At 46.0% G+C, this 27545-nt stretch overlaps 1 protein-coding gene across 7 annotated transcripts in view; it reads right to left on the bottom strand.

The window, feature by feature from the left end:
• ANO5 (anoctamin 5) overlaps positions 1 to 27545 on the bottom strand; it is a 321868-nt gene that overhangs the window by 5754 nt on the left and 288569 nt on the right. For all 7 annotated transcript variants that reach the window (XM_069221939.1, XM_069221940.1, XM_069221943.1 and 4 more), the window contains 3 exons: positions 21278 to 21483; positions 17428 to 17609; positions 986 to 1091 (listed from right to left, as the gene is read on the bottom strand). In XM_069221939.1, the coding sequence (XP_069078040.1) occupies positions 986 to 1091; positions 17428 to 17609; positions 21278 to 21483 (494 nt within the window). The remainder of the gene's footprint in view (positions 1 to 985; positions 1092 to 17427; positions 17610 to 21277; positions 21484 to 27545) is intronic.

The following is a 27545-nucleotide window of genomic DNA, read 5'->3' as shown; positions in this document are numbered from 1 at the left end:
CCTAAAAAAAAAAACTACTTTGAAAGTGTTTATGATGTACTATGAGGATGTCATAACAGTCACTAACAACATATTCAGCAATAAAAATGGAATAGGCAAACAACGCCAGCACTTGTGATACAATTAAGGACTATAATATTACAATACTAAATTGACTCCAGAGCAACTAAAAGGGCTACTTCAAACTAAAAGCAACACTGTCAGTCTGCATACTTGTTAGACCTGTCAGCCTTAGGGCGGTCTTCCCCAAACATTTTACCTTCGCCCTCCTATTTTGCTGAATTGATTTTTATTGGTTTTAGGATTCAATGTACTTTACGACTCCTAACCAGTGTTAAAATACTATTGCTACCTACCTAAACATGGTAAAATTGGCTTACAAAAAATTGACCTATCAAATTTACTTAAATTTCCCTAGTAAATTGATATTCCATATCATGACCTTTAAGGACAATAGGATTAGGATTGGTTTCCCCATTGTCTTCTAAATCTACCCAGCAAGACTCAAACTACATACAAATGCCAATGTATACATTTAACAAACTACAAACATTCGAAAATATCCCATACTGCACCTGCAAATACCACGTGTTTGCTTATTTCAAATTAGCTATTAGCTATTTTTCTTACAATGGTCTGGCTACTTTGGAGCACTTAAAGTTTATCTCAAGGTTCTGTAATCTCTTTCTTTGGATGGGGCTATTTAAAATGCTTATCTTAATGGCATGCCCTGGAGTAGATTTAACATCCAGTGTGGTTCAAACAGTTACCTTTTATCTTGCCACATGTTATCTTCCCACTGTACACACAATGCATGGCAGAATCATCTATTTTTATGAGACTATCACATGGTGCAGAACTAATAAAGCAAATACGGCTACCTTTTTTTAGACTGGATTGTGCTTGAACAAGACATGTGTAGAAACATTTAGAAAGTTTTGACTGATATAAAAACACATATACACAAACAACAACAGTTACCTACCTCCATAATAATGATAAAGGCCATTTTAGCAGCAAGAATATGCCAGAATTGCATACTGTGTAAATATCTCCTTTCATGGTCAGGGGGATAGCGATAATCTCTGTACCTGTGAATTCAATAATGTCAAATGTTTATGAGCCATTGGAAATCAAATACCCTTCAAATATACCATTAGTTCATTTAGAGGAATTTAGGGAGATTAGCCATCAAAAAACTTTTAATACTAACATTATTTACTTTTTGTCTGCAATGTATTGTAATTGTAAATGTAATTATTGAACAGGGAGCTAAAACTGAGAAACATTTGAGGTGAGTGACAGTGAACACAAAAACAAACAAATTTTAGTTATGCATTATCTAATTAGGTTACAGCTGTAAATACCCATATCATAGGACAATAACACAAAATGAGTATGCTGATATTATAGATGTCTATGTTTAAAACAATATAGTGCTAGCAGGCTTTAATCACAATTATAGTTCCAATGCCTGAACATTTCCATGTCCTTACACTGAACCCATATCTGCTGCTCCCCCAGACCTCTTCATTCTTCACTGAGCCAAGAGTTCAGTGAGGTACATGTAGATTAAATATTGACTGGATCATTACATTTGTACACTACAGAATAAAAATTACAGCAAGCTTGGCCCCTTGGCAAGCTTGGCCACTGCTGTAGCTCCTAGGTTAGTAGTGAACACAGCACGTGCAAGGAGGCAGACGTCACTCAAAGCTGATATTTTAAAAAGAACATGAAGGAAATGGGGTTATTAGTTGTGTGTCTGCACAAGTAACAGGTCCACATTGTTCATACTAGGAAATACGCATCTCATTGTAGCACTTGACTCTCTCAGGGTAGAGCAGCGGAGCACTGAAAGGCCTACTCAGGGGAGATAGTGTGGGCTAGTAATCACCATTCACTGGCAGGCAGTAATAACACTGAATAAATGTTTGTCCAGTCAGTACTTTTTCTTTAGAAAAAGAAGTACATTTGTTACACACACACTTCTAAATACTAGGCAATAATTTACAAATATGTACATTGGCAGATGGAAACTACTGTATGTGACACCTTTGACCACCCTAAAGGGGTCATCCCAACATATCAAGGGAGTTGGGTGGCTATGTCATGGATTAGGAGCAACAAACAACATGTTAACATTGTCATTGTGTACCTAGATGCAATTAGCAAAAATAATAATACTCCAGCATGAAACGCACTTACTAAGGATAATAAAACATACATACTGTGAGCAGTAATCATTGACATCATAATGGGAAAAAAATAAAGCATTTAAAATCCTTATAATGATCCAATAAAGCATTTGAAATCCTTATGGTGAACCAATAAAGCATTTGAAATTAGTAAAACTTGTGTCTGTGTACTTTTTATATATATTTCACCATCAACCTACACTTACAAAAGCAGCCCCTAGAGGGCGTCACACTATAATGACAGTGCATTGCAACCATACACTTGGCCGCTAGAGGGCAGTTCAATACATGTACTGCCTTTAATCACCTTCAGGCCATTCAGGCCATAATGACTGCAACCATACACGTAGCTCCTATAGGGTGCAGCGCTACCAGTTGTAGAGAAAAGCTCCAGCCTTGGTAGTGTTTTAGAATGCAATGAAAACCAGGGGTGGTGAATGATTTTGAGTCTCACCCCACCAACTTAGGGTGGGAACTCCTCAAAGTTGTCCTGGGGAAAGGCTGCGCTTTCCTAAGCTTGATGGTGGTGATCCCGTCATCCTGGGGTCAACACAAAGGGAGAAATAGACACAAATGTGGACAAAACAATGTGGCACGCAAAGCAATATGGAGCACTCCTCAGAGAGTGCAGTAAATAACATAATATTGGCTCTCCCGCTGAGCTGGAAGGGCTGCAATGCTTTTTCTCCTTTGTTTTTAGCTTGCAGCTTTGCGCCTCAGTGTTTGTCTTCATGCCATGACACTGGGGCCCATCAATGGGGTCCTTGGACTCTTTCCACTTCTCGCAGGGAGCGCAACGGTGCTCCCTCGCGGTCTGTGTTTGTTCTCCTGTTTTGGGGGAGATTGGGGGTTGGGATCCTGTGCCCTTGGAAAGAAATACGTCTGGGGAAGGGATCCGCGGATGAAGGGAAGAAGCGGGAGAGGGGGGCCCAACACAAGCCCCTCTCGTGACTGCACTTTATTTAATATCTTTTTTGCACCTTCCCTCAGACCCTGGAACATTCCACGAGGAATATACCAGACCTGCAGTGGAGCCCAATGTGCTCAGTAGCAGAAAAGGTCAAAGGTCACTACACTTTAAAATACCACAACTCGTTGGCTGATTTGGCTGATCCTGGGCTCATTTTACTACTGTTGGAGAGTTCTAGCCACCAGGGGATGTTGCAGCAAGCCTTCCCACCTCCTAATTGGTGCAGTTCTCAAAAGAGCTGGTCCTTCTGTTAGCTGTGCCAGCTCTCCTCCTGATTTTTTTTTCTGGGTGCATAAAATGTTCAGGGCTTTATCCCAGCTGGTCTTCAGAGGGACACCCACTGGTCCTGGGGTCAACTGGGCAGAGTCCTTAGACCTGAGCGGGGGGACATGGGGTTCCTCAATCCAGTTCACCTTGGCAGTCCCAGGATCCAGCAGCGAAGTGTAGAAAAATCTACAGGCAAGAGAGTCACCCCTTTGTGAAAGGGGAGAGGAGGATTTCCAGAAGTCAGGCACTTCTAGCCAATCCTAAGGTGTAACACCACCTCTCTACCCCTGTCCAAACCCTCCTGCACAGCATGGTGGGACAGTTTAAAATGGTGTCACCCAGGAGTCACTGGTCTCATTAGCTCCTGGGGTCTCACCTTCACCCCTTACTGATATCACTGCAGGCCTTGCGCACCAAAAGTTCAAAGCATGCCAGGCTACCTGTGAGCAGCCGGCGAACTCCAGTATTCTCCCATGTGCAGCCAACACGTGTTCACATGTAACCATCAAAGTGCTTCTTCTCCTTGCTCAAAAGGACAGACACTGGTGGTAAACAAGTGCATTGCATTTCCCATGTGCTAATTGTGGCTGGGACACCAGTAGTGAGACTCACCCACAGTAAAAAGTCCAAAACCAGGTGATAAAAATAAAAAATCTGGGTGTACTGAATGGGCAGAACCCACTTGCAACAGAACATATCGCTGTCAAAGCACAGAATACTTTAACAGCCTTATAGGTTGGCCCTCTAAGTTGTACAGGCTGTATTTTCCCTTCCTTTATTAAGAGAAGTGACTATTTTATTGGACCAAAATCATATTTTATAGTGAATTGTAGTTCTTTGCGGATGCTCTAAAAAGGAAGGTGGCGGCTAATTTATCTACAATTGACTAATCAATATAAATGTTGGACACACTGTAGTCTCATTTTGCATTGATCACTTTTTATTTAATATCTAGTTCCTGTATGGGAAGAGTAGCTGCCGGCTCCGGCAGTAGGTGTGGGAGCCAGCAAGGGCAGCTGGGGTCAGCACCCCCGAGCTGCGTTCCAACCAGACCGCACCACAAGGGGGTGTCTGGGTGGAACCATAAACCACCCGAGCACGAGGGCAGCCGGGGTGGGCTCCCCGTGCTGCCCTCCAATGAGGCCGCCTTGCAGGGGGTGTCCGGGTGGGACCGGACACCCCCCAAACAAAGAAAAATGCAGCGTGAGCCCGCATAAACTAAAGCTTAGCGGCTCTCCCCGGCACAGTGGGAGAGCCGCTCATTACAAATGCATCCCGACCCACATTGCCTTGCGAGGCCCAACGTTTTCAGCTCGTGGTGGCCGCAGAAAGACTGGGCCACCACCAACCAGATGCCCGTTGACAGGGGGACTGCAGGAGCAGCGCAGCGTCCCCCCAATCCAATGTTTGTGACCCCACCCAAGGTTGGGTGGGACAAAGGAATCATAACCCCTAAGGGTTCCAACTCAATGTGGAACACAAGCTTCTTGGAAGTGATGTTCCTTTGCTTGTGGGACTGCACACTCTAGGGGTGTAGGATGGTATTACATCAAGTCAATCAAGGAAGTAATCTTAGAATAATGTAAAAGTAATCCTAATCTTTAAATTACATGCCTTTACATGTTCCTTGTTGATGCAGATTTGAGTAATGAGACAGCCACATCTCATCAAAGTAGATGTACTTATTTGCCAGATTTAGGTGCTCTCACTCCAAATTACAGTCAAATAATGCATCGAGATACCAGGAAATGTTTTGCCATGTGGGTTGTTGGATTATATTTCCCCTCAGGGGAGACAAGAATGATTACACAATGGCATCCAAGAGTAATTCCATATATGTGCGTCTATTTGTAAATTGTTGATGTTAGACCTGACAGCCTTAGGGTGGTCACCCCTAACTTTTTGCCTCCCTCCCTCCAATCTTTTGCAACTGTTTTTGCTGGTTTTAGGACTCAGTGCTAAAGTGTATACGCTTTCTCTTTTAAAACATTGTGACATTGGATCATACCCAATTGGCTTATTTAATTTGCTTATAGGTCCAGAGTAAAGTGCACTGTAAGTGCCCAGGGCCTGTAGATTAAATACTACTAGTGGGCCTGCAGCACTGACTGTGCCACCCACATAAGTAGCCCTTTAACCATGTCTCTGGTCTGCCATTGCAAGGCCTGTGTGTGCAGTTTTACTGCCACTTCGACTTGGCATTTAAAAGTACTTGCCAAGCCTTAAACTCCCCTTTTTCTACATATATGTCACCACTAAGGTAGGCCCTAGGTAACTCATAGGGCAGGGTGCTATGTAGGTAAAAGGCAGGACATGTACCTGTGTATGTTATATGTTCTGGTAGTGTAAACCTCCTAAATTCGTTTTTCACTGTTGTGAGGTCTGCTTTCATAGGCAAACAGGGCTACCCTCATATACTGTTTGAGAGGTAGATTCTGATCTGAAAGGAGTAACAAGGTCATATTTAGCATGGCAAGAATGGTAATACAAAATCCTGCTGACTGGTGAAGTTGGATTTAATATTACTGTTTAAGAAATGACATTTTTAGAAAGTGAGCATTTCTCTTCACTTAAATCCTTCTGTGCCTTACAATCCACATCTGGCTGGGTTAGTTGACAGCTCCCTTGTGCATTTCACTCAGACAACCACAACCACAGGATGCTCAGTCACACCCGCACACATCTGCATACTGAATTGGTCTTCCTAGGCTGGGAGGGTGGAGGGCCTGACACTTACATGTCAAAGGACAGTGCCCTGCCCTCACACAATGGATAGCCACACCCCCTACTGGGACGCTGGCAGACAGGATGGAACTGAAAGGGGACCTTCTCTACTTCTAAGCCTCACTTTGAAGTCTCCCCCGCTTCAAAGGCACATTTGGGTATTTAAACAAGGCCTCTGACCCTACCAACTCAAACACGTCTGGACAAGATACCACTGGTGAAGAAACTCTGAAACAGAACCTGCAACCTACCAAGGGGGACTGCCTGGCTGCCCAAAGGACTCACCTGACTGCTTTTCTGCAAAGGACTGCTACCCTGCTGTTGCCCTTCTGCCTTGCTGACCCTCTGGCTCTGCTGAGAAGTGCTCTTCAAGGGCCTGAATATAGCTTGCCTTCTGTTCCTTGAAGTCTCAAGGCCAAAAAGACATCACCCTGCAAAGAACTCCTTGTGCGGTCAAATTTGAAGCACAGCCTGCCAGAAATGATGCACAGCCTGCATCATGGTGAGAAAATCACTGCACGCCCAACTGGAACAATACAGCCCGGCTCCCCGAGTGGAGATCGACGCAGCGCCAGTGTTGTGATGGGAGCTTCGACGCATGGCCCACTGGATCAACGCACAGCCGAAACGGAACAATGTAGCTCGACTTCCTGAGAGAAGAATTAACACAGTGCCTGCTGTGCAACAGAAATTTCCCTGCCATCACCCACCAGATAGCCGCAGCTCCTGTGACCTCAACCTGCATGCCCAGGATTTCTCTGCATCGTCCCCGGGGCATCCAAATACCCCACAACCCGAAGAGGATCCAAGTCTTCATGCCGGAAATCAATGCAAGGCCCTAGCTGTGTGAAAAATATCAACGCATCATCTATGTGCGCCCGGAGAAACCAACGCACACCTCCCTGTTTTCCACGCATCTCCTCCTCTGCGGCCCCTTGCAGAGAATTTAGACGCAAACCAGGTACTTGGTGCTTGCAAGAGACACATTGTTTTTTTTTTTTTAAGACATAAAGACTCTTTTTTTTAAATCATTTTCTAAAGTAATAGTTCAATGAGTACTTGTGTGGTGTATTTTTGTGGTGTTTATACTGTGTTATTGCATGATTTATTGCACAAATACTTTACACATTGCCTTCTAAGTTAAGCCTGACTGCTCAGTGCCAAGTTACCAGAGGGTGGGCACATGATAATTTGGATTGTGTGTGATTTACCCGGACTAGAGAGAGGGTCCTTGCTTGGACAGAGAGTAATCTGACTGCCAACCAAAAAACAGTTTCTAACATTGGTGATCAGCTGTGAGAATTTTGAGGAGGATGGTCCACAGGAGCGCCCCTCAGAGGGTTTTTTGCTAGTAGTGGGGGATGTTAACCCTTAAATTGTGCCCCTTGCTAAACCAGTAACTATAGCAATGGCCTGACTGCAGAGGAAAGGAGGGAAGAGAGGGAATGTCAACTACAAATGGCAAGGTTAAAAACTGAAGCTCAACAGGAAGAGAGGAAGGCAGAAAGAGAAGTCAAACAGGCTGAGGCTGAGAGAGCACCCAAGCAAATTGAAGCTGAGAGAGGCTTGGCTGAAAAGAAACTTTTGCTGGCTCATGGGCTGAGTCTCAAGGAGCTGGATATCAGGGCAAGGTAATCCGAGTCTAGCTGTGATGGTGGCAGGATACATGCAGGACATGCTGGGGAAAGGAAGGCTCGTATACCCAAAAATGTAGTGCCAAGTTATCCAGTGGGAGATGACATTGATAAGTGGTTGGCTGCTTATGAAGTTGCACTAAGGGCTCATGGGGTTTCTGAAGAGCAATAGGGGGCAACCCTGTGGTGGAATGTACCAGTAGTGGGGAGGGATACACTTCTTACACTGGATCCAAAAGATCAAAACGTATATGCCCCCATGAAAACCGCTTCACTTGTCAAGTTTGGGCTGACTCCTGAGAAATACTGTCAGAGGTTCAGGGACAGCACCAAACTCTCCACACAAACTTAGGTAGGCTTTTTGAATCTTTCCAGTAAGTTTCTGAATGGATGGGTCCGGGGCAGCAAAGTAAATGATTACACAGGGTTCTAAAATTTGATTCTGAGAGAGCATATGCTTAGTATTTGTTTCACAGAGTTGCACCAACACTTGGTAGACAGTAAGCTGACTGATCCTAGGAAGCTTACTGAGGAGGCGGACCTCTGTGCAAGCACAAGAGTGTCCAAGAAGGTATCTGGGGGATCCTACAATGGTGGTCAGGGTTCCCACCAGAAGGAGGGGGGAGAAAAACTTAAAAATAAGGATTTCTAAAAAGGCCCCCTGTTGGAAAATGCTACGGTTGGCATGGTTACCCCCTAACTTTTTGCCTTTTGTTGATACCAGCTTTGATAGAATGTATGCTGGAACCCTGCTAACCAGGCCCCAGCACCAGTGTTCTTTCCCGAAAACTGTACCTCTGTCTCCACAATTGGCACAGCCCTAGCACACAGATAAGTCCATTGTAGATGGTACCCCTGGTACAAAGGGCCCTGTGGCCAGGGAAGGTTTATAAGGGCTGCAGCATATATTATGCCACCCTGGGGACCCCTCACTCAGCACATGCACACTGCCTCACAGCTTGTGTGTGCTTGTGGGGAAAAAAAGACTTAGTCGACATGGCACTCCGCTCAGAGTGCCATGCCCACAACCCACTGCCTGTGGCAAAGGTAAGTCACCCCTCTAGCAGGCCTTACAGCCCTAAGGCAGGGTGCACTCTACCACAGGTGAGGGCATAGCTGCATGAGCACTATGCCCCTACAGTGTCTAAGCCAATTCTTAGACATTGTAAGTGCAGGGTAGCCATAACGAGTATATGGTCTGGGAGTTTGTCGAAGACTAACTCCACAATTCCATAGTGGCTACACTGAATACTGGGAAGTTTGGTATCAAACTTCTCAGCACAATAAATCTACACTGATGCCAGTGTGGGATTTATTGAGAAATACACAGAGAGGGCATCTTAGAAATGCCCCCTGCATGCCAGACCAACTGCTAGTGCTAGGCTGACCGGCCTCTGCCAGCCTGCCACTTCCAAGCTAGTTTCTGGCCACATGGGGTGAGTGCCCTTGTGCACTCTGTGACCAGGAAGAAGGCCTGTCCTGGGTGGAGGTGCCTCACACCTCCCCCTGCAGGGACTGTAACCCCTGGTGGTGAGCCACAAAGGCTCAAGCCTGTTGTTACAATGCTCCAGGGCACTCCAGCTAGGAGAGATGTCCGCCCCCCGGACACAGCCCCCACTTTTGATAGGAGATAATGAGAAAAACAAGGAGTCACTCTCCAGCCAGGACCGCCACTAAGGTGTCCATAGCTGAGGTGAACCCTTCCTTAGAATATCCTCCATCTTGCTTCGGAGGATTTAGCCCAATATCATTAGGGATGTTCCCCCTTCCCCAAAGGGAGGAGGCACAAGGAGGGTGTAGCCACCCTCAGGGACAGTAGCCATTGGCTACTGCCCTCCAGCCCTAAACACACTCTGAAATCTAGTATTCAGGGGCGAGCCTGAACCAAGGAAATCAGATTCCTGATGACCTAACAAGAAGAAGGACTGTTGAACTGAAAACCCCACAGAGAAGAAAGGGACGACAACTGCTTTGGCCCCAGCCCTACCGGCCTGTCTCCAGATTCTAAGAACCTGCAACAGCGATGCATCCAGCAGGCCTAGCGACCTCTGCCGACTCAGAGGACTGCCCTGCCAACCCAAAGGACCAAGAAACTCCTGTGGACAGTGGCTCTGTCCAAAGCAACAAAGAAGAAACCATCTTTAAAGGGACTCCCACCTCACTCCTGAAGTGTGAGTCCGCAACACTGCACCCGATACCCCGGCCCGTGTTCATAGAAACCAACACCGTAGCAAGGACCCCCAAGCGACTCCCACGGCGTGTCCACCCTGAGACGGCCTTCCTGCACCCCCATGGCGAGGCCTGCAGAGAGAATCCAGAGGGTCCTCCTGACCGCGACTGCCCAGTAACAAAGAACCCGACGCCTGGAAGAAGCACTGCACCCATAGCCCCCAGGCCCGAGAGGAACCAACTACTGGTGCAGAAGTGACCGGCAGGCATCCCTCATCTTTCCCAATCGGTGGCTGGACCGAGAAGCCCCCCTGTGCCCTGCCTGCATCGCCAGAGTGACCCCCAGGTCCCTCCATTGAATCCAGTACAAAATTTGATGCCTTGTTTGCAGACTGAACCTAGCCGCCCCTTTGCTGCTGAGGGTGTATTTTGTGTGCCTGTTTGGGACCCCCCCAGTGCTCCACAAAACCCCCGTAGTCTGCTCCCCGAGGACGGAGGTACTTATCTGCTAGCAGACTGGAACCGGAGCACCCCTAGTCTCCATAGGCACCTATGTTATTTGGGCCCCTCTTTGACCTCTGCACCTGACCGGCCCAGTGTTGCTGTTGCTGGATGTTTGGGGTTGACTTAAACCCCCAGCGGTGGGCTGCCTATGCCCCGGAGACTAAACTTGTAAATGCTTTACTTACCTGACAAACTAACCTTTACTTACCTCCCCAAGGAACTGTTGAATCTTGCAAAGTGTCCACTTTTAAAATAGCTTATTGCCATTTATGCTAAACTGTGTACATTACTGTTTTCATTCAAAGTTCTATATTTACCTATGCCAAGTACCTTACAATTTTTGTACTTACTTGATATCTGAATCTTGTGGTTCTAAATCAAATTAAGAAAACAATATTTTTCAATATAAAAACCTATTGGCCTGGAGTTAAGTCTGAGTGTGTGTTCCCATGTATTGCCTGTGTGTGTACAACAAATGCTTAGCACTACCCTCTGATAAGCCCAACTGCTCGACCACACTACCACAAATAGAGCATTAGTATTATCTATTATTGCCACTATCAGCCTCTAAGGGGAACCCATGGACTCTGTGCACACCATCTCTTACTTTGCAATAGTATATACAGTGCCAGCTTCCTACACCCCCAAAACAATTTGTGGGCACTTGGGGGGGTTAGGGGTGGTACCCAGTCCTAGTGGAGTCTGAGAAGAGGCCAGGATTCTTTGACAAGAATAAAGAGAGTTTATCCCCAAATCCTTAGAGAGCTTCAAGTTTGGACACTCTAAGGGTGACTCCCAGAGTCCCAACAAGGCACAGCCCACAACTGGAGGGCAGACAACTGGGTTGGCTAGTGTAGCGCTCTGGGGGGGATGTGGTCCCAGTTAGCTTGGGGGAACAGATAGAGGTATCACTAGTGTCCCTGGGAGATACGGAAATGGTGCCTAAAGCCCACATGCCTGCCAATACTTCCAAGTATAGGCAGAGGGTCACCATTGATGGGCAAATGGTGGAGGCTCTACGTGACACAGGAGCCAGTATGACTACTGTCAGGGGTCAGCTGGTATCAGTAGAGCAAGTCATCCCTAATACATTCCACCAGGACATAGTCGCTGACAATCGCAAGAGCCACCTACCGGTAGCTCTGGTTCCCTTTGAGTCGGGGGGTGGGGGGTCTCTGGTACTCTAAAGGTAGCTGTGAGTCCTGCCATGCCTATAGATTGTCTGTTAGGCAATGATCTTGAGCACCCTGCCTGGAAGGAGGTAGAGCTTAGATTCCACCTGGAGATGTTAGGTTTGCCTGAATGGGTCTGCATGACCACACTGTCCATGGCTGCCCAGGAAAGGAGTCAAGGGTGTTGGAGCCTGGAACAATGGCCCAGACAGCTGCACAGAGGAAGAGCAAGGGGCGTGGGAAACCGGCCCAAGATATTCCTGCGGTGGCTGACGGGGTCCCAGAAGAGGAGGCCCCTGTGCCAACTGAGGAGGATATTGCCGCCCTAGGTAACCTGCCTGAGCTTACTGGCTGGCAAGTGGAGGGTAGGCCAACCAGGGAGGAATTCTGCAAAGCGCAGAAGGAGTGACCCACTCTTGAGGGTCTGAGGCAACAGACCTCAGCCCAAGCAGCAGGAGAAGCCTCTGGCGATCACCACATATATTGGGAGAATGATCTTCTCTATAGTGAGTCTAAGGTACCGACCGCTGGGGAAGCACGAGTGCTGGTGGTCCCCCAGTATTACCGGGCCTTCCTACTGGGCCTGGCTCACAACATCCCCCTGGAAAGGCATTTGGGACAAGACAAGACCTTTGCCAGGCTTGTCACCCACTTTCATTGGCCTCGTATGGGGGTAGCCTCAGATGCTTTCTGTAGGTCTAGCCCTACCTGCTAGGCTTGTGGGAAGACAGGGAAAAGGCTCGATACCCCCTAATCCCACTCCCAGTTGTTGGCACCCCTTCGAAAGGGTGGGCATCAATGTCATTGGTCCATTGGGTCCCAAAACCGCCCACTATCCAGAGGCAATCCCTCTAAGGACAGTGACTGCACCGGTGGTGACCAGAGCTCTGATGGGGATATTTACGCATGTGGGATTCCCAAAGGAGGTTGTGTCTGACAGAGGCACAAAGTTCATATCAGCTTACATAAAGTCCATGTGGGATGAGTGTGGGGTAACATACCAGTTTACCACCACTTACCATCCTCAAACCAATGAACTTGTTGAAAGGTTCAACAAGACCCTGAAAGGCATGATCACTGGTCTGCTTGAGGCCATGAGGTGTAAGGGGGACATCCTCTTGCAATGCCTTCTCTTTGCTCATAGGGAGGTGCCCCAGTAAGGGGGGGGAAATCAGCCCCTTTGAACTTCTCTATGGTTACGCTGTCAGGGGACTCCTAAGCATAGAAAAGGAGGGATGAGAGAAAGCTCCCAAGAAACCTCCCCAGGATGTGGTCAGTTACATGCTGGCTCTTCGCAAGCAGACACAGTGTTTCTAGAAACAGGCCAAGAGCAACCTTGAGGCCAGTCAAAAGGTGATGAAGGAGTGGTATGACCAGAAAGCCACTCTGGTAGACTTCTCACCTGCCGACAAGGTAGGGGTGATGGAGCCAGTAGAGCCTAGACCTCTCCAGGACTGCTGGACTGGCCCATTTGAAATCAAGGAGCGAAAGGAGGAGGCCACTTACCTAGTGGACCTTAAGACCCCTAGAGACCCCCTGAGGGTTCTCCACCACAACAGACTGAAGCCTCATTTTGAGAGGTCTGATGTCTTTATGCTCCTTGTAACAGATGAGGGCATGGAAGAGGACAGTGAGTCTCTCCCCGACCTCCAGAGAAGGTGATGGGTCAGTGTAGGGTGTTAATCTCTCCGACTCCCTCACTCTAGATCAGAAAGGAGACTGCTACGAGTTGTTGGAGCAGTTTTCCTGCCGGTTCTCCCTCACTCCAGGACTCACACACTTGTGTGTCCACGACATTGACGCAGGAGACAGTCCACCTGTAAAGAATAAAATTTACAGGGTGTCAGACAAAGTGAGGTCCAGCATCAAGGATGAAGTTTCCAAGATGCTGGCTCTTGGGGTGATAGAGAAGTCCAGCAGTCCCTCATCCAGCCCAGTGGTATTGGTTCCCAAGGCTGCTGTCCCTAGTGCCAAGCCAGAACTTAGGTTCTGTGTGGACTACCAGGGTCTCAACTCTGTCACGAAGACAGATGCTCACACCATCTGCAGAGGTGATGAGCTTGTAGACAGGCTTGGTGCTGCCAAGTTCCTCAGTACCTCTGACCTCACATCAGGGTACTGGCAAATCGCCTTGACTAAAGGCGCTCAAGTAAGATCCCCTTTTCTACTCCTGAGGGCCATTACCAGTTCAGAGTAATGCCCTTTGGACTGAAAAATGCCCCTGCTACCTTCCAACAGTTGGTTTGTGGTCCTAGCAGGCAAGGATGCCTTCTGCGCAGCCTACCTAGACGACACTGCGGTCTATAGTTCCAGCTGGGAGGAACACTGGCTCTTGATGGTCTTGAAGGCCTGACCATCAAGACCAGTAAATGCTAGATTGGGCTGGGTTTCGTGGCGTACCTGGGATACCTAGTAGGTGGTAGCAAGATGCAGCACCTCCAGGCCAAGATTTAAATTATCAAGGCCTATTAACCACCTAGAAGGTGAGAGCCTTCTTAGGCCTTACCGGATATTACCGCAGATTCATTAAGGGATATGGCACCATAGTAGCCCCCTTAACAGAACTGGCATCCGAAAAACAACTTAGATTGGTGAATTGAACAGAGGCTTGTCAGAAAGCCTTTGACTCCCTGAAGGAAGCCATGTGCACGGCCCCTGTGCTCAGGGCACCTGACTACTCCCAGGAATTTATTGTACAGACAGACGCTTCGCAGCATGGCATATGGGCAGTTCTAGCACAGCTAAATGAGGAGGGCATAGCCCAACCAGTAGTCTCTATTAGCAGAAGGCTATTACCAAGGGACCAGAGGTGGAGTGCTATTGAGAGAAAAGCATTTGCTGTGGTCTGGACACTGAAGAGGCTGAGACCATACCTGTTTGGGACTCACTTCCGGGTTCAGACAGACCACAATCCCCTCAGATGGCTCATGCAGATGAGGGGCGAAAATCCTAAACTGTTGAGGTTGTCCATTTTCCTACAGGGAATGGCCTTTATGGTGGTGCATCGCCCGGGGATTACAGCCAACACTGATGGTATCTCTAGATACTTCCACTTTAGCGATGGGAGCTCCCAGGAGGTTGGGTAGCTCTCCCCACTTTCAGCTGGGGGGGACACATGTTAGACCTGAAGTCCTTGAGTGGTAACCCCTAACTTTTTGTCTTCCTTTCTCTACTTTTTCAACACTGCATTTGCTGGTTTTAGGACTCTGCACACTTTACCACTGATAACCAGTGTTAAAGTGCATATGCTCTCTCCTTTAAAACTTGGTGACATTGGATCATACCCAATTGGCTTTTCTAATTTTCTTATACGTTTCTAGCAAAGTGCACTATAAGTGCCCAGGGCCTGTAGATTAAATGCTACTAGTGGGCCTTCAGCACTGATTGTGCCACCCACAAAAGTAGCTCCTTACCCATGTCTCAGGCCTGCCATTGCAAGGCCTGTGTGTGCAGTTTTACTGCCATTTCGACTTGGCATTTAAAAGTACTTGCTAAGCTTTAAACTCCCCTTTATTTTTACATATATGTCACCAATAAGGTAGGCCCTAGGTAAACCATAGGGCAGGGTGCTATGTAGGTAAAAGGAAGGACATGTACCTGTGTATGTTATATGTTCTGGTTGTGTAAACCTCCTAAATTAGTTTTTCACTGCTGTGAGGTCTGCTCCTTTCATAGACAAACATTAGGGCTACCCTCATATACTGTTTGAGAGGTAGATTCTGATCTGAAAGGAGTAACAAGGTCATATTTAGTATGGCCAGAATGGTAATACAAAATCCTGCTGACAAGTGAAGTTGGATTTTATATTACTTTTTAACAAATGCCACTTTAAAAAATGAGCATTTTTCTGCACTTAAATACTTCTGTGCCTTACAATCCACGTCTGGCTGGGTTAGTTAACTGATCCCTTGTGCATTTCACTCAGACAACCCTAAACACAGGATACTCAGTCACACCTGCACACATCTGCATATTGAATGGGTCTTCCGGGGCTGGGAGGGTGGAGGGCCTGATACTTACATGTCAAAGGACAGTGGCCTGCCCTCACATAATGGACTGCCACACCCCCTACTGGGTCCCTGGCAGACAGGATGGAACTGAAAGGGGACTTTGTGCACTTCTAAGCCACTCTTTGAAGCCTCCCCCACTTCAAGGGCACATTTGGGTATTTACACTTCTGGACAAGATACCACTGGTGAAGAAACTCTGAACCAGAACCTGCAACCTGCCAAGGGGAACTGCCTGCCTGCACAAAGGACTCACTCACCTGACTGCTTTTCTGCAAAGGACTACTGTCCTGCTGTTGCCCTGCTGCCTTGCTGCCCTCTGGCTCTGCTGAGAAGTGCTCTCCAAGGGCTTGGATAGAGCTTGCCTCCTGTTCCTTGAAGTCTCGGGTCCAAAAAGAATTATTCCGGCAAAGAACTCCTTGTGTGGTGCAAATTTGACACACTGCCTGACAGAAACTACACACAGGCTGCATTGCGGTGAGATAATCACTGCACACCGAACCGGAACGACGCAGCCTCGCTCCACGAGTAGAGATGGATGCAGCGCCAGCAGGGCGACTGGAGCTTTGACGCACGGGCCACTGGACTGACGCATATCCGAACCAGAACGACGCAGCCCGACTTCCTGCGAGAAGAATTAACGCAGCACCTGCCGTGCAACAGAAATTTCACTGCATTGTCCACACGATCGACGCAGCTCCTGTGACTTCGTCCTGCATGCCCAAGAATTCTCCGCATTGTCTCTGGGGCATCCAAATACCCTGCAACCCGAATAGGATCAAAGTATTTGTGCCGGAAATCAAAGCAAAGCCCTAGCTGCATGAAAAATATTGACGCATGGTCTGTGTGCGCCCTGAGAAACCGATGCACACCTCCCAGTTTTCCACGCATCTCCTCCTCTGTGGCCCCTTGTGGAGAATTTAGACGCAAACCAGGTACTTGGTGCATGCAAGAGACACTTGTTGCTTTTTTAAGACTTAAAGACTCTTATTTTTATCATTTTCTAAAGTAATATTTGTACTAATCAAATCTTGATCATTTTGACTTTATTTTATCCAGATAAATATTCCAGATTTTTCTAAACCTGTGTGGTGTATTTTTGTGGTGTTTATACTGTGTTATTGCATGAATTGTTGCACAAATACTTTACACACAGCCTTCTAAGTTAAGCCTGACCAAGCTACTAGAGGGTGGGCACAGGATAATTTGGATTGTGTGTGACTTACCCTGACTAGAGAGAGGGTCCTTGATTGGACAGGGGGTAACCTGACTGCTAACCAAAGACCCCATTTCTAACAGTTGCATAGCACAGAGTAGTGTGTGTGTAATAAATGTACTTTTAGTTTATCAAAAGAAAAAGCCCAGACTGGACAATCTTTTATTGAGTGTCATGCTTATGTGCTCGTGAATGGGGATGACTAGCCCACACCACCTCCCCTGAGTAAGCTTTGGACTGCTCTGCAATGCTACCCTATGAGAGTCAAGCTTTACAATGGGGTGTTTGTTTCCCAGTGGTGGTGGTTTGCGGACCCATTACTTGTGCAGACCACATATATAATAATGACCCATCTTCCAAAAAATGTGAATGTTTGAAAGACTAGGTTTGCTTATTAAAACATACTTTTCAAGTAATGCTAAGTCAATCTGGTTTCAAACACCATCTGCCTTGAAAGATACACTCACGAGCAAGACCATTTCACCTGCAAGGAATTTCTTGTTTAATCATGTATGGCGAAAACAAATATTTTTTGTAACAGAGAAATTATGATCACTATAACCTACCTGCATATAGTGTGATTCATAGGATTCTCAAGTGGCCGGTTAATGGGATGGAAATCTGAGACATTAAAGACAGATAGACTGCTGTTAATATAGCCAGCCATCGGCGAGTCTTCATTCGGAGAATAGGCATAGTAATAGACTAAACGAGGAATCATGTCTGACGTGAAGGCCACAATAAATGCCTGGAAGAAAAATAGTTAAAACCTTACAGCTATAATCTCACTTTGTACATATTTTGTTGGTTAAGTAGGAGCAGACTTGTTGAAAAAATCGTCATTTAGTGGTTTAATTAATCAATTATTTTGCTTGTAACATTAAAAGCACTCTACTAAATAAAAGTTACAGGTTGCCAATAGAATGGGGTAAATAGCTATGCCAAATAATGAATCAACATTTTCTGAAATACCAAGAGTGGAACAAAGACGTATCAACTAATAATGAGGTACTTTAGTAGATTTTTATTGGGCAAATTATATAATGTTTACTTCCTGGTGAATGGGTGTAAGGAAATGCCTCCTTGGCATGGTTACCCCCTGACTTTTTGCCTTTACTGATGCTATGTTTTGAATTGAAAGTGTGCTGAGGCCTGCTAACCAGGCCCCAGCACCAGTGTTCTTTCCCTAACCTGTACTTTTGTTTTCACAATTGGCACACCCTGGCATCCAGGTAAGTCCCTTGTAACTGGTACCCCTGGTACCAAGGGCCCTGATGCCAGGGAAGGTCTCTAAGGGCTGCAGCATATCTTATGCCACCCTGGGGACCCCTCACTCAGCACAGACACACTGCTTGCCAGCTTGTGTGTGCTGGTGAGGACAAAACGAGTAAGTCGACATGACACTCCCCTCAGGGTGCCATGCCAACCTCACACTGCCTATGCAGTATAGATAAGTCACCCCTCTAGCAGGCCTTACAGCCCTAAGGCAGGGTGCACTATACCATAGGTGAGGGCACCAGTGCATGAGCACTGTGCCCCTACAGTGTCTAAACAAAACCTTAGACATTGTAAGTGCAGGGTAGCCATAAGAGTATATGGTCTGGGAGTCTGTCAAACACGGACTCCACAGCACCATAATGGCTACACTGAAAACTGGGAAGTTTGGTATCAAACTTCTCAGCACAATAAATGCACACTGATGCCAGTGTACATTTTATTGTAAACTACACCCCAGAGGGCACCTTAGAGGTGCCACCTGAAACTTTAACCAACTACCTGTGTAGGCTGATTGGTTCTAGCAGCCTGCCACACTCGAGACATGTTGCTGGCCCCATGGGGAGAGTGCCTTTGTCACTCTGAGGCCAGTAACAAAGCCTGCACTGGGTGGAGATGCTAACACCTCCCCCAGGCAGGAGCTGTAACACCTGGTGGTGAGCCTCAAAGGCTCACCCCCTTTGTTCCAGCACCACAGGGCACTCCAGCTAGTGGAGTTGCCCGCCCCCTCCGGCCACGGCCCCACTTTTGGCGGCAAGGCCGGAGGCAATAATGAGAATAACAAGGAGGAGTCACTGGCCAGTCAGGACAGCCCCTAAGGTGTCCTGAGCTGAGGTGACTAACTTTTAGAAATCCTCCATCTTGCAGATGGAGGATTCCCCCAATAGGGATAGGAATGTGACCCCCTCCCCTTGGGAGGAGGCACAAAGAGGGTGTACCCACCCTCAGGGCTAGTAGCCATTGGCTACTAACCCCCCAGACCTAAACACACCCTTAAATTTAGTATTTAAGGGCTCCCCAGAACCTAGGAACTCCGATTCCTGCAACCTAAGAAGAAGAGGACTGCTGAGCTGAAAAACCCTGCAGAGAAGACGGAGACACCAACTGCCTTGGCCCCAGCTCTACCGGCCTGTCTCCCCCCTTCGGAAGAAAACTGCTCCAGCGACGCTTTCCCCAGGACCAGCGACTTCTGAATCCTCAGAGGACTGCCCTGCTCTAAAAGGACCAAGAAACTCCTGAGAACAGCGGCCCTGTTCACCCAAGACTGCAACTTTGTTTCTAAAGGAGCAACTTAAAGGCAACAGCGTTTCCCGCTAGAAGCGTGAGACTTGCAACCCTGCACCCGACGACCCCGACTCGACTGGTGGAGAAACAACACTTCAGGGAGGACCCTCCGGCGACTCAGAGACTGTGAGTAACCAAAGTTGTCCCCCCTGACCCCCCACAGCGACGCCTGCAGAGGGAATCCCGAGGCTCCCCCTGACTGCGACTGCCTGACTCTAAGATCCGGACGCCTGGAAAAGACCCTGCACCCGCAGCCCCCAGGACCTGAAGGATCGGAACTCCAGTGCAGGAGTGACCCCCAGGAGGCCCTCTCCCTTGCCCAGGTGGTGGCTACCCCGAGAAGCCCCCCCCTTGCCTGCATCGCTGAAGGGACCCCTTGGTCTCCCATTGATTCCTATTACAAACCTGACGTGTGTTTGCACACTGCACCCGGCCGCCACCGTGCTGCTGAGGGTGTACTTCCTGTGCTAACTTGTGTCCCCCCCCGGTGCCCTACAAAACCCCCCTGGTCTGCCCTCCGAAGACGAGGGTACTTACCTGCTGGCAGACTGGAAACGGGGCACCCCCTTCTCCATTGAAGCGTTTTGGGCACCACTTTGAACTCTGCACCTGACCGGCCATGAGCTGCTGGTGTGGTAACTTTGGGGTTACTCTGAACCCCCAACGGTGGGCTACCTTGGACCCAAACTTGAACCCCGTAGGTGGTTTACTTACCTACAAAAACTAACAAATACTTACCTCCCCCAGGAACTGTTGAAAATTGCACTGTCTAGTTTTAAAATAGCTATATGTGTTTTATTTGAAAAATATATATGCTATTGTGATTATTCAAAGTTCCTAAAGTACTTACCTGCAATACCTTTCATGCAAAGTATTACATGTAGAATTTGGACCTGTGGTTCTTAAAATAAACTAAGAAAATATATTTTTCTATACAAAAACCTATTGGCCTGGAATTGTCCTTGAGTGTGTGTTCCTCATTTATTGCCTGTGTGTATGTACAACAAATGCTTAACACTACTCCTTTGATAAGCCTACTGCTCGGCCACACTACCACAAAATAGAGCATTAGTATTATCTCTTTTTGCCACTATCTTACCTCTAAGGGGAACCCTTGGACTCTGTGCATACTATTCCTTGCTTTGAAATAGTGCATACAGAGCCAACTTCCTACAATGGGTATTTACACTTGAGATTGGTTCCTATATTGCCTCCCATGAATAAGTAGAATCATTTGTTACAAAAATATAAATCTTTTTTGTAATGCCACAGATATAGGAATATCACACACCTCTATTTATACAGAGCTAGCACAGTAAACCATGCACCAAGGAATTAAAGGATTTGTTTTTTAACAATGATAACCCATAGGAGAAACAAATGAAGCAAAACAGCAAACGTCTCCAATTCAACATAATTAATTGAGACTAAATCTGGCCACCTGCATAACAAACTTTCTACCTTTACTAATATGTATCACTCAATCTTTAACATTACTTGATTCACTCACACATCAGAATACTAGCAACCTATAACCTGGCATCCAGTTACCATTGCAATCTTAGTCATTGTTAAACCTCCTTTACAAGCCATGTTGCCTTCCCTTCTCTCCATATTAACGTTTGATGAGTCAGTGCATCTTGTGCACTAATGCACATGTTGAATAAAACCAGAGGAAAGTAAAAGACCTGACTTTACAGGATATGCCAAAAAGTTCAATAGGCTTAACATAAGCATGTGTCTACTGAAATAGGGCTGTATTTTGATAAACCTATTCATTACAAACTAAAGCTTTGACAACATATACACCAAAAGTCAGAATTAACAAAACAGGAAAGAAACAGAAAGTATACCTACATTTGTTACCACAGACAAGATGGCCATTCCATTCAGTATTTCTTGCCAGACTCCTATGCTGTGAGCTTTGGCAGCAACAGGTCTTCTGAACTGTGTAGTGAGTTTCCAGGAATCTACTCGGATCTCCAATATATTGTTCATCAAAGCAAGGAGAGGAGCCAGTGGGAAGGAAGCCACAAATAGGGTGATAAACCCAAACTGGATAACTGTACAAAATGGAAAAGCTAGGGTTAAAAAGGATGCCTATAATTTAGGGCTTGTGACAGTGAGCAAAACAATCACTTTCAAAATCCTCAAAAGATTATACCTTTTTAAAAATAGTACTTGCAACTACTATACATCTCCTACTGGCTGTTTTTGATAACTCGAGGAAAAGGAATTCTCACTCGGGTGTCCAAAGCCACTTAAGTAGCTCTTATTTTATTGACCATTGAAAGCCAGCTACTTGTTTAACATTTCTTAAAAACTCAGGCATTTAGCTTTTTACGGACCTCTGAATAATGTTATTGCATAAAAATACTTGTTATGTTTATAATAATCAAACACTAATAATATACATGTATGCTATTGCTATTACTGCAGTGAAGTAATTTCTGATTTTGAGCCCCCTCTTAAGATCTCTTATTCACAAAGTGTGAAAGCAGTGCACCATGTGTTGAAGATGCATATAATTTGAATAAATGGCCAAGACTGTCAATAAAGCAGTCATATTTGCCACTTATGTTCTTTGCATAGTTAATCATCAAATATTTAACAATCACCAACAAGTAAAAGATGTTATTTTAGCTAGAGCTATGAGGATCAAGAATGGATTGTTTTGAAATTAACAAGCAAAAGACTTTGAAGTACCATGTTGAGTAATCTTCCTTTCTGTATAGTTTTGCTCTCAAGCAGAAAAAATACAGACAGCAGCAACTAGAAGAGGCCAATTGCTGATCAGCCATAATGATGACCATAATTGAGAATGCCATACAAGTCTGATGGGTCACAGCAAGACAAGGTATAGGCGTTTCACAGAGAGCAAACTGATTGTCATATTTGTGAGTTTAACATGACGGAAGCATATATATGGAAAATGTCACTTACCCAGTGTACATCTGTTCGTGGCATGAGACGCTGCAGATTCACATGCTGTGCACATCCCGCTATCTAGTGTTGGGCTCGGAGTGTTACAAGTTGTTTTTCTTCAAAGAAGTCTTTTTCGAGTCACGAGATCGAGGGACTCCTCCCCTTTCGGCTCCATTGCGCATGGGCGTCGACTCCATCTTAGATTGTTTTCCCCGCAAAGGGTGAGGTTGGAGTTGTGTATATAGTAATAGTGCCCATGCAATGGAGTAAATATGTATGTACATAATGTGTTTAAAAGTGATATATTTACAAATTTACAAATGTACAAGACTAATTTTTTCTCAACTTAAAATGGCTACAGGCTCCCGGGGAGGTGGGAGGGCGCATGTGAATCTGCAGCGTCTCATGCCACGAACAGATGTACACTGGGTAAGTGACATTTTCCGTTCGATGGCATGTGTAGCTGCAGATACACATGCTGTGCATAGACTAGTAAGCAGTTATCTCCCCAAAAGCGGTGGTTCAGACTGTAGGAGTTGAAGTTGTTTGAAATAAAGTCCGTAATACTGCTTGTCCTACTGTGGCTTGCTATGTTGTTAACACATCCACGCAGTAATGCTTGGTAAATGTATGAGGTGTAGACCATGTGGCTGCCGTACATATTTCAGTCATTGGTATGTTTCCTAGAAAGGCCATGGTAGCACCTTTCTTTCTAGTTGAGTGTGCCTTTGGTGTAATAGGCAGTTCTTTTTTTGCTTTTATATAACAGGTTTGAATACATTTAACTATCCATCTGGCAATGCCTTGTTTGGATATTGGATTACCTGTATGAGGTTTTTGGAATGCATCAAACAATTGTTTTGTTTTGCGAATCTGTTTTGTTCTATCTATGCAGTACATTAGTGCCCTTTTAATGTCTAATTTATGTAATGCTCTCTCAGCTACAGAATCTGGTTCTGGAAAGAATACTGGGAGTTCCACTGTTTGATTTAAGTGGAACGGTGATATGACCTTAGGTAAGAATTTAGGATTTGTTCGTAGAACTACTTTATGTATCTGAATAAAGGGTTCTTGTATAGTAAAAGCTTGTATTTCACTTACTCTTCTGAGAGATGTGATAGCTATTAGAAAAGCTACTTTCCATGTTAAATACTGTATCTCACATGAGTGGATGGGTTCAAAAGGTGGACCCATAAGTCGTGTTAAGACAATGTTGAGATTCCACAAAGGAACTGGTGGTGTTCTTGGTGGGATAATTCTTTTCAGACCCTCCATAAATGCTTTTATGACTGGGACCCTGAATAATGAAGTGGAGTGCGTAATTTGCAGATAAGCTGAAATTGCGGTGAGATGTATTTTAATGGATGAAAAAGCTAACTTCGACTTTTGTAAGTGTAGTAGGTAGCTGACGATGTCTTCAGCAGATGCGTGTAATGATTGAATTTGATTATTATGGCAGTAATAAACCAATCTTTTCCACTTATTTGCATAGCAATGTCTTGTGGTTGGTTTTCTAGCATGTTTTATGACCTCCATATATTCCTGTGTAAGGTCTAGATGGCTGAATTCTAAGACTTCAGGAGCCAAATTGCTAGATTCAGCTATGCTGGATTTGGGTGTCTGATCTGTTGTTTGTGTTGAGTCAACAGATCTGGTCTGTTTGGTAGTTTGATATGGGGCACTACTGAGAGATCTAGTAGTGTTGTGTACCAAGGCTGTGTTGCCCAAGTTGGTGCTATTAGTATAAGTTTGTTTTGACTCAATTTGTTTACTAGATATGGAAGGAGTGGGAGAGGGGGAAAAGCGTATGCAAATATCCCTGACCAACTCATCCATAACGCATTGCCCTGAGAGTGAGCCTGTGGGTACCTGGATGCGAAGTTTTGGCATTTTGCGTTTTCTTTTGTTGCAAATAGGTCTATTTGCGGTGTTCCCCACCTTTGGAAGTAAGTCTTTAGTATTTGGGGATGAATTTCCCATTTGTGGATCTGTTGGTGATCCAGAGAGAGATTGTCTGCTAACTGATTTTGAATTCCAGGCATGAACTGCGCTATTAGGCGAATGTGGTTGTTAATCGCCCAATGCCATATTTTCTGTGCCAAGAGACACAACTGTGTCGAGTGTGTCCCTCCCTGTTTGTTCAGATAATACCTTGTTGTCATGTTGTCTGTTTTGACAAGAATGTGTTTGTGGGTTATTATAGGCTGAAATGCTTTCAGCGCTAGAAATACTGCTAGTACTAAGTGATTTATGTGAAACTGTCTCTGCTGAGTGTCCCATTGTCCTTGGATGCTGTGTTGGTTGAGGTGTGCTCCCCACCCTATCATGGAGGCATCTGTTGTGATTACGTATTGAGGCACCGGGTCTTGAAAAGGCCGCCCTTTGTTTAAATTTATAGTGTTCCACCATTGAAGCGAGGTGTATGTTTGGCGGTCTATCAACACTAGATCTTGAAGTTGACCCTGTGCCTGTGACCATTGTGATGCTAGGCACTGTTGTAAGGGCCGCATGTGCAACCTTGCGTTTGGGACAATGGCTATGCATGAGGACATCATGCCTAGTAGTTTCATTACTAATTTTACCTGTAAATTTTGGTTTGGGTGCATGGCTTGTATTACGTTTAAAATGCCTGTACCCTTTGTGGACTTGGATTGGCAATCCCTTCTGTTGTGTTGATTGTTGCTCTTAAGTATTGTTGTATTTGACACGGCTGTAGGTGTGATTTGTTGTAGTTGAGTGAGAAACCTAGCTGGTGAAGGGTTTCTATGACATACTTTGTGTGTTGTGAACACCGTTCTTGCGTATTGGTTTTGATTAACCAATCGTCTAGGTACGGGAACACATGTATTTGCTGCCTTCTGATATGAGCTGCCACTACTGCCAGGCATTTTGTAAAAACTCTTGGTGCTGTTGTTATCCCGAATGGCAACACTTTGAACTGGTAATGTACCCCTTGGATTACAAACCGTAAGTACTTTCTGTGGGAATGATGTATAGGTATATGGAAATACGCATCCTTGAGGTCTAGTGTTGTCATGTAGTCTTGTTGTTTGAGAAATGGGATCACGTCTTGCAGTGTCACCATGTGAAAGTGATCTGATTTGATGAATATGTTTAATGTTCTGAGATCTAGTATAGGTCTTAGAGTTTTGTCTTTTTTGTGTATGAGAAAGTACAGGGAGTAAACCCCTGTTTCTTTCTGATGAATTGGTACTAGCTCTATTGCATCTTTTTGCAACAACACTTGGACCTCTAGTTGTAAGAGATCCATGTGCTGTTTGGACATGTTGTGTGTTTTCGGTGGGACATTTGGAGGGAATTGAAGAAATTCTATGCAATAACCATGCTGGATAATGGCTAGGACCCACGTGTCTGTTGTTATTTCTTCCCAGTTGTTGTAGAAATTGATTAGTCCCCCCACCACTGGTGTCATGTGTTGGGGATTTGTGATGTTGAAGTCACTGTTTATTTTGTGGAGTTTTGGGGCTCTCGAACTTCCCTCTACTCTTTGGGAACTGTCCTCCTCCGTATTGACCCCGAAAACTTCCCCGCTGATATTGGCTTTGATAAGTGGGTCTTGTTTGTGAGGATGAGGGTTCTGTGCTCTGTCCCCGAAACCCCCCTCAAAAATGTTATTTCCGAAATGTGCCTCCGCTCTGTGGGGAGTAGAGTGCGCCCATGGCTTTGGCCGTATCTGTGTCCTTTTCAAGTTTTTCTATGGCAGTGTCCACCTCCGGCCCAAACAACTGCTGTCCGTTAAATGGCATATTCAGGACCGCTTGTTGTATTTCAGGCTTGAATCCTGAGGTTCTTAGCCATGCGTGCCTCCGTATGGTTACTGCTGTATTTACAGTCCTAGCAGCTGTGTCGGCTGCATCAATTGCTGAGCGTATCTGATTGTTCGAGATACCACTTGTTGTGCTCTTTTTTGGAACTCTTTGGGCAGGTGTTCTATGAAATGTTGCATTTCGTCCCAATGAGCCCTATCATATCTCGCCAGCAATGCCTGTGAGTTGGCAATGCGCCATTGGTTGGCTGCCTGTGCCGCAACCCTTTTCCCCGCTGCGTCGAACTTGCGACTTTCTTTGTCTGGAGGTGGGGCGTCTCCTGAGGTGTGTGAATTAGCCCTTTTACGAGCTGCCCCTACTACCACTGAGTCTGGTGTTAATTGCTGCGTGATGTACACAGGGTCTGTTGGTGGCGCTTTGTACTTCTTCTCCACCCTTGGAGTTATGGCCCTGCCCTTCACAGGCTCCTGAAACACTTGTTTTGAGTGTTTGAGCATTCCTGGTAACATAGGGAGAATCTGGTACTTGCTATGTGTGGACGACAGTGTATTAAAGAGAAAGTCATCCTCTATAGGTTCTGCGTGCAGGGTGACATTATGAAACGCAGCTGCTCTTGACACCACCTGTGTGTAGGCAGTGCTTTCCTCAGGTGGTGACGGTCTCGCTGGATAACAGTCGGGACTGTTATCTGATACAGGCGCATCATAAAGATCCCATGCGTCGGGATCATCCTGACTTATCCCTGTGTGAGTTGTGGACTGCATCATTGTTGGAGTGGCTATTGGTGATAGTTGTGGTGAGCGTTGTGGAGATGGTGGCGGAGTCACTTGTCTTACCACCTTTGCCTGAGGCTGCTTGTCTTTCTCTTGGAAGGCAAGTTTTCTTTTCATTCTTATTGGAGGGAGAGTACTGATCTTCCCTGTGTCCTTTTGAATGTGGAGCCTTCTTTGAGTGTAATCTGGCTCCCCTGTCTCTAGTTCCTGTCCGAATCTGTGTCCTTGCATCTGTGAGGACAGGCCCTGTTCCTCTGTGTAGGAACTTGATTTCGTTTCCGAGGCCGGATGTTTCGGTATGGAAACTTTTTCGGCAGTCTTTTTCGGCTCCGAAGACACTTTTTAAATTTTCGGCGTACTGATCTCTCGATGCCGACTCATTTCGGTGCCGCCCTCTTGGTGTCGAGATTGTTCCGACCCGGTGTCTCAGGGTCGAGTCTGCTCTGTGCCGGTATCTCGACCAGAGTCGGATGACTTCGACACATGCATACCCTTTTTCGGTGCCGATGCTCGGTCACCTATTTTTCGGGTTAAGCCATGGCCTGCTGACGTCCCCTGGGCTTTAACGGTTTTTCCGTGAGTTTTGTGTTGTGACGCCTTACTCACGGTTTTCGGCGTCTGTTCGGGATCGACCTCATC

The sequence above is a fragment of the Pleurodeles waltl genome, chromosome 3_1, assembly GCF_031143425.1.
Source record: "Pleurodeles waltl isolate 20211129_DDA chromosome 3_1, aPleWal1.hap1.20221129, whole genome shotgun sequence".
In the NCBI taxonomy this organism is placed as follows: Eukaryota; Metazoa; Chordata; class Amphibia; order Caudata; family Salamandridae; genus Pleurodeles; species Pleurodeles waltl.
The sequence above is the reverse complement of the archived record's forward strand: the minus strand, read 5'-3'. Positions and strand labels throughout refer to the sequence as shown.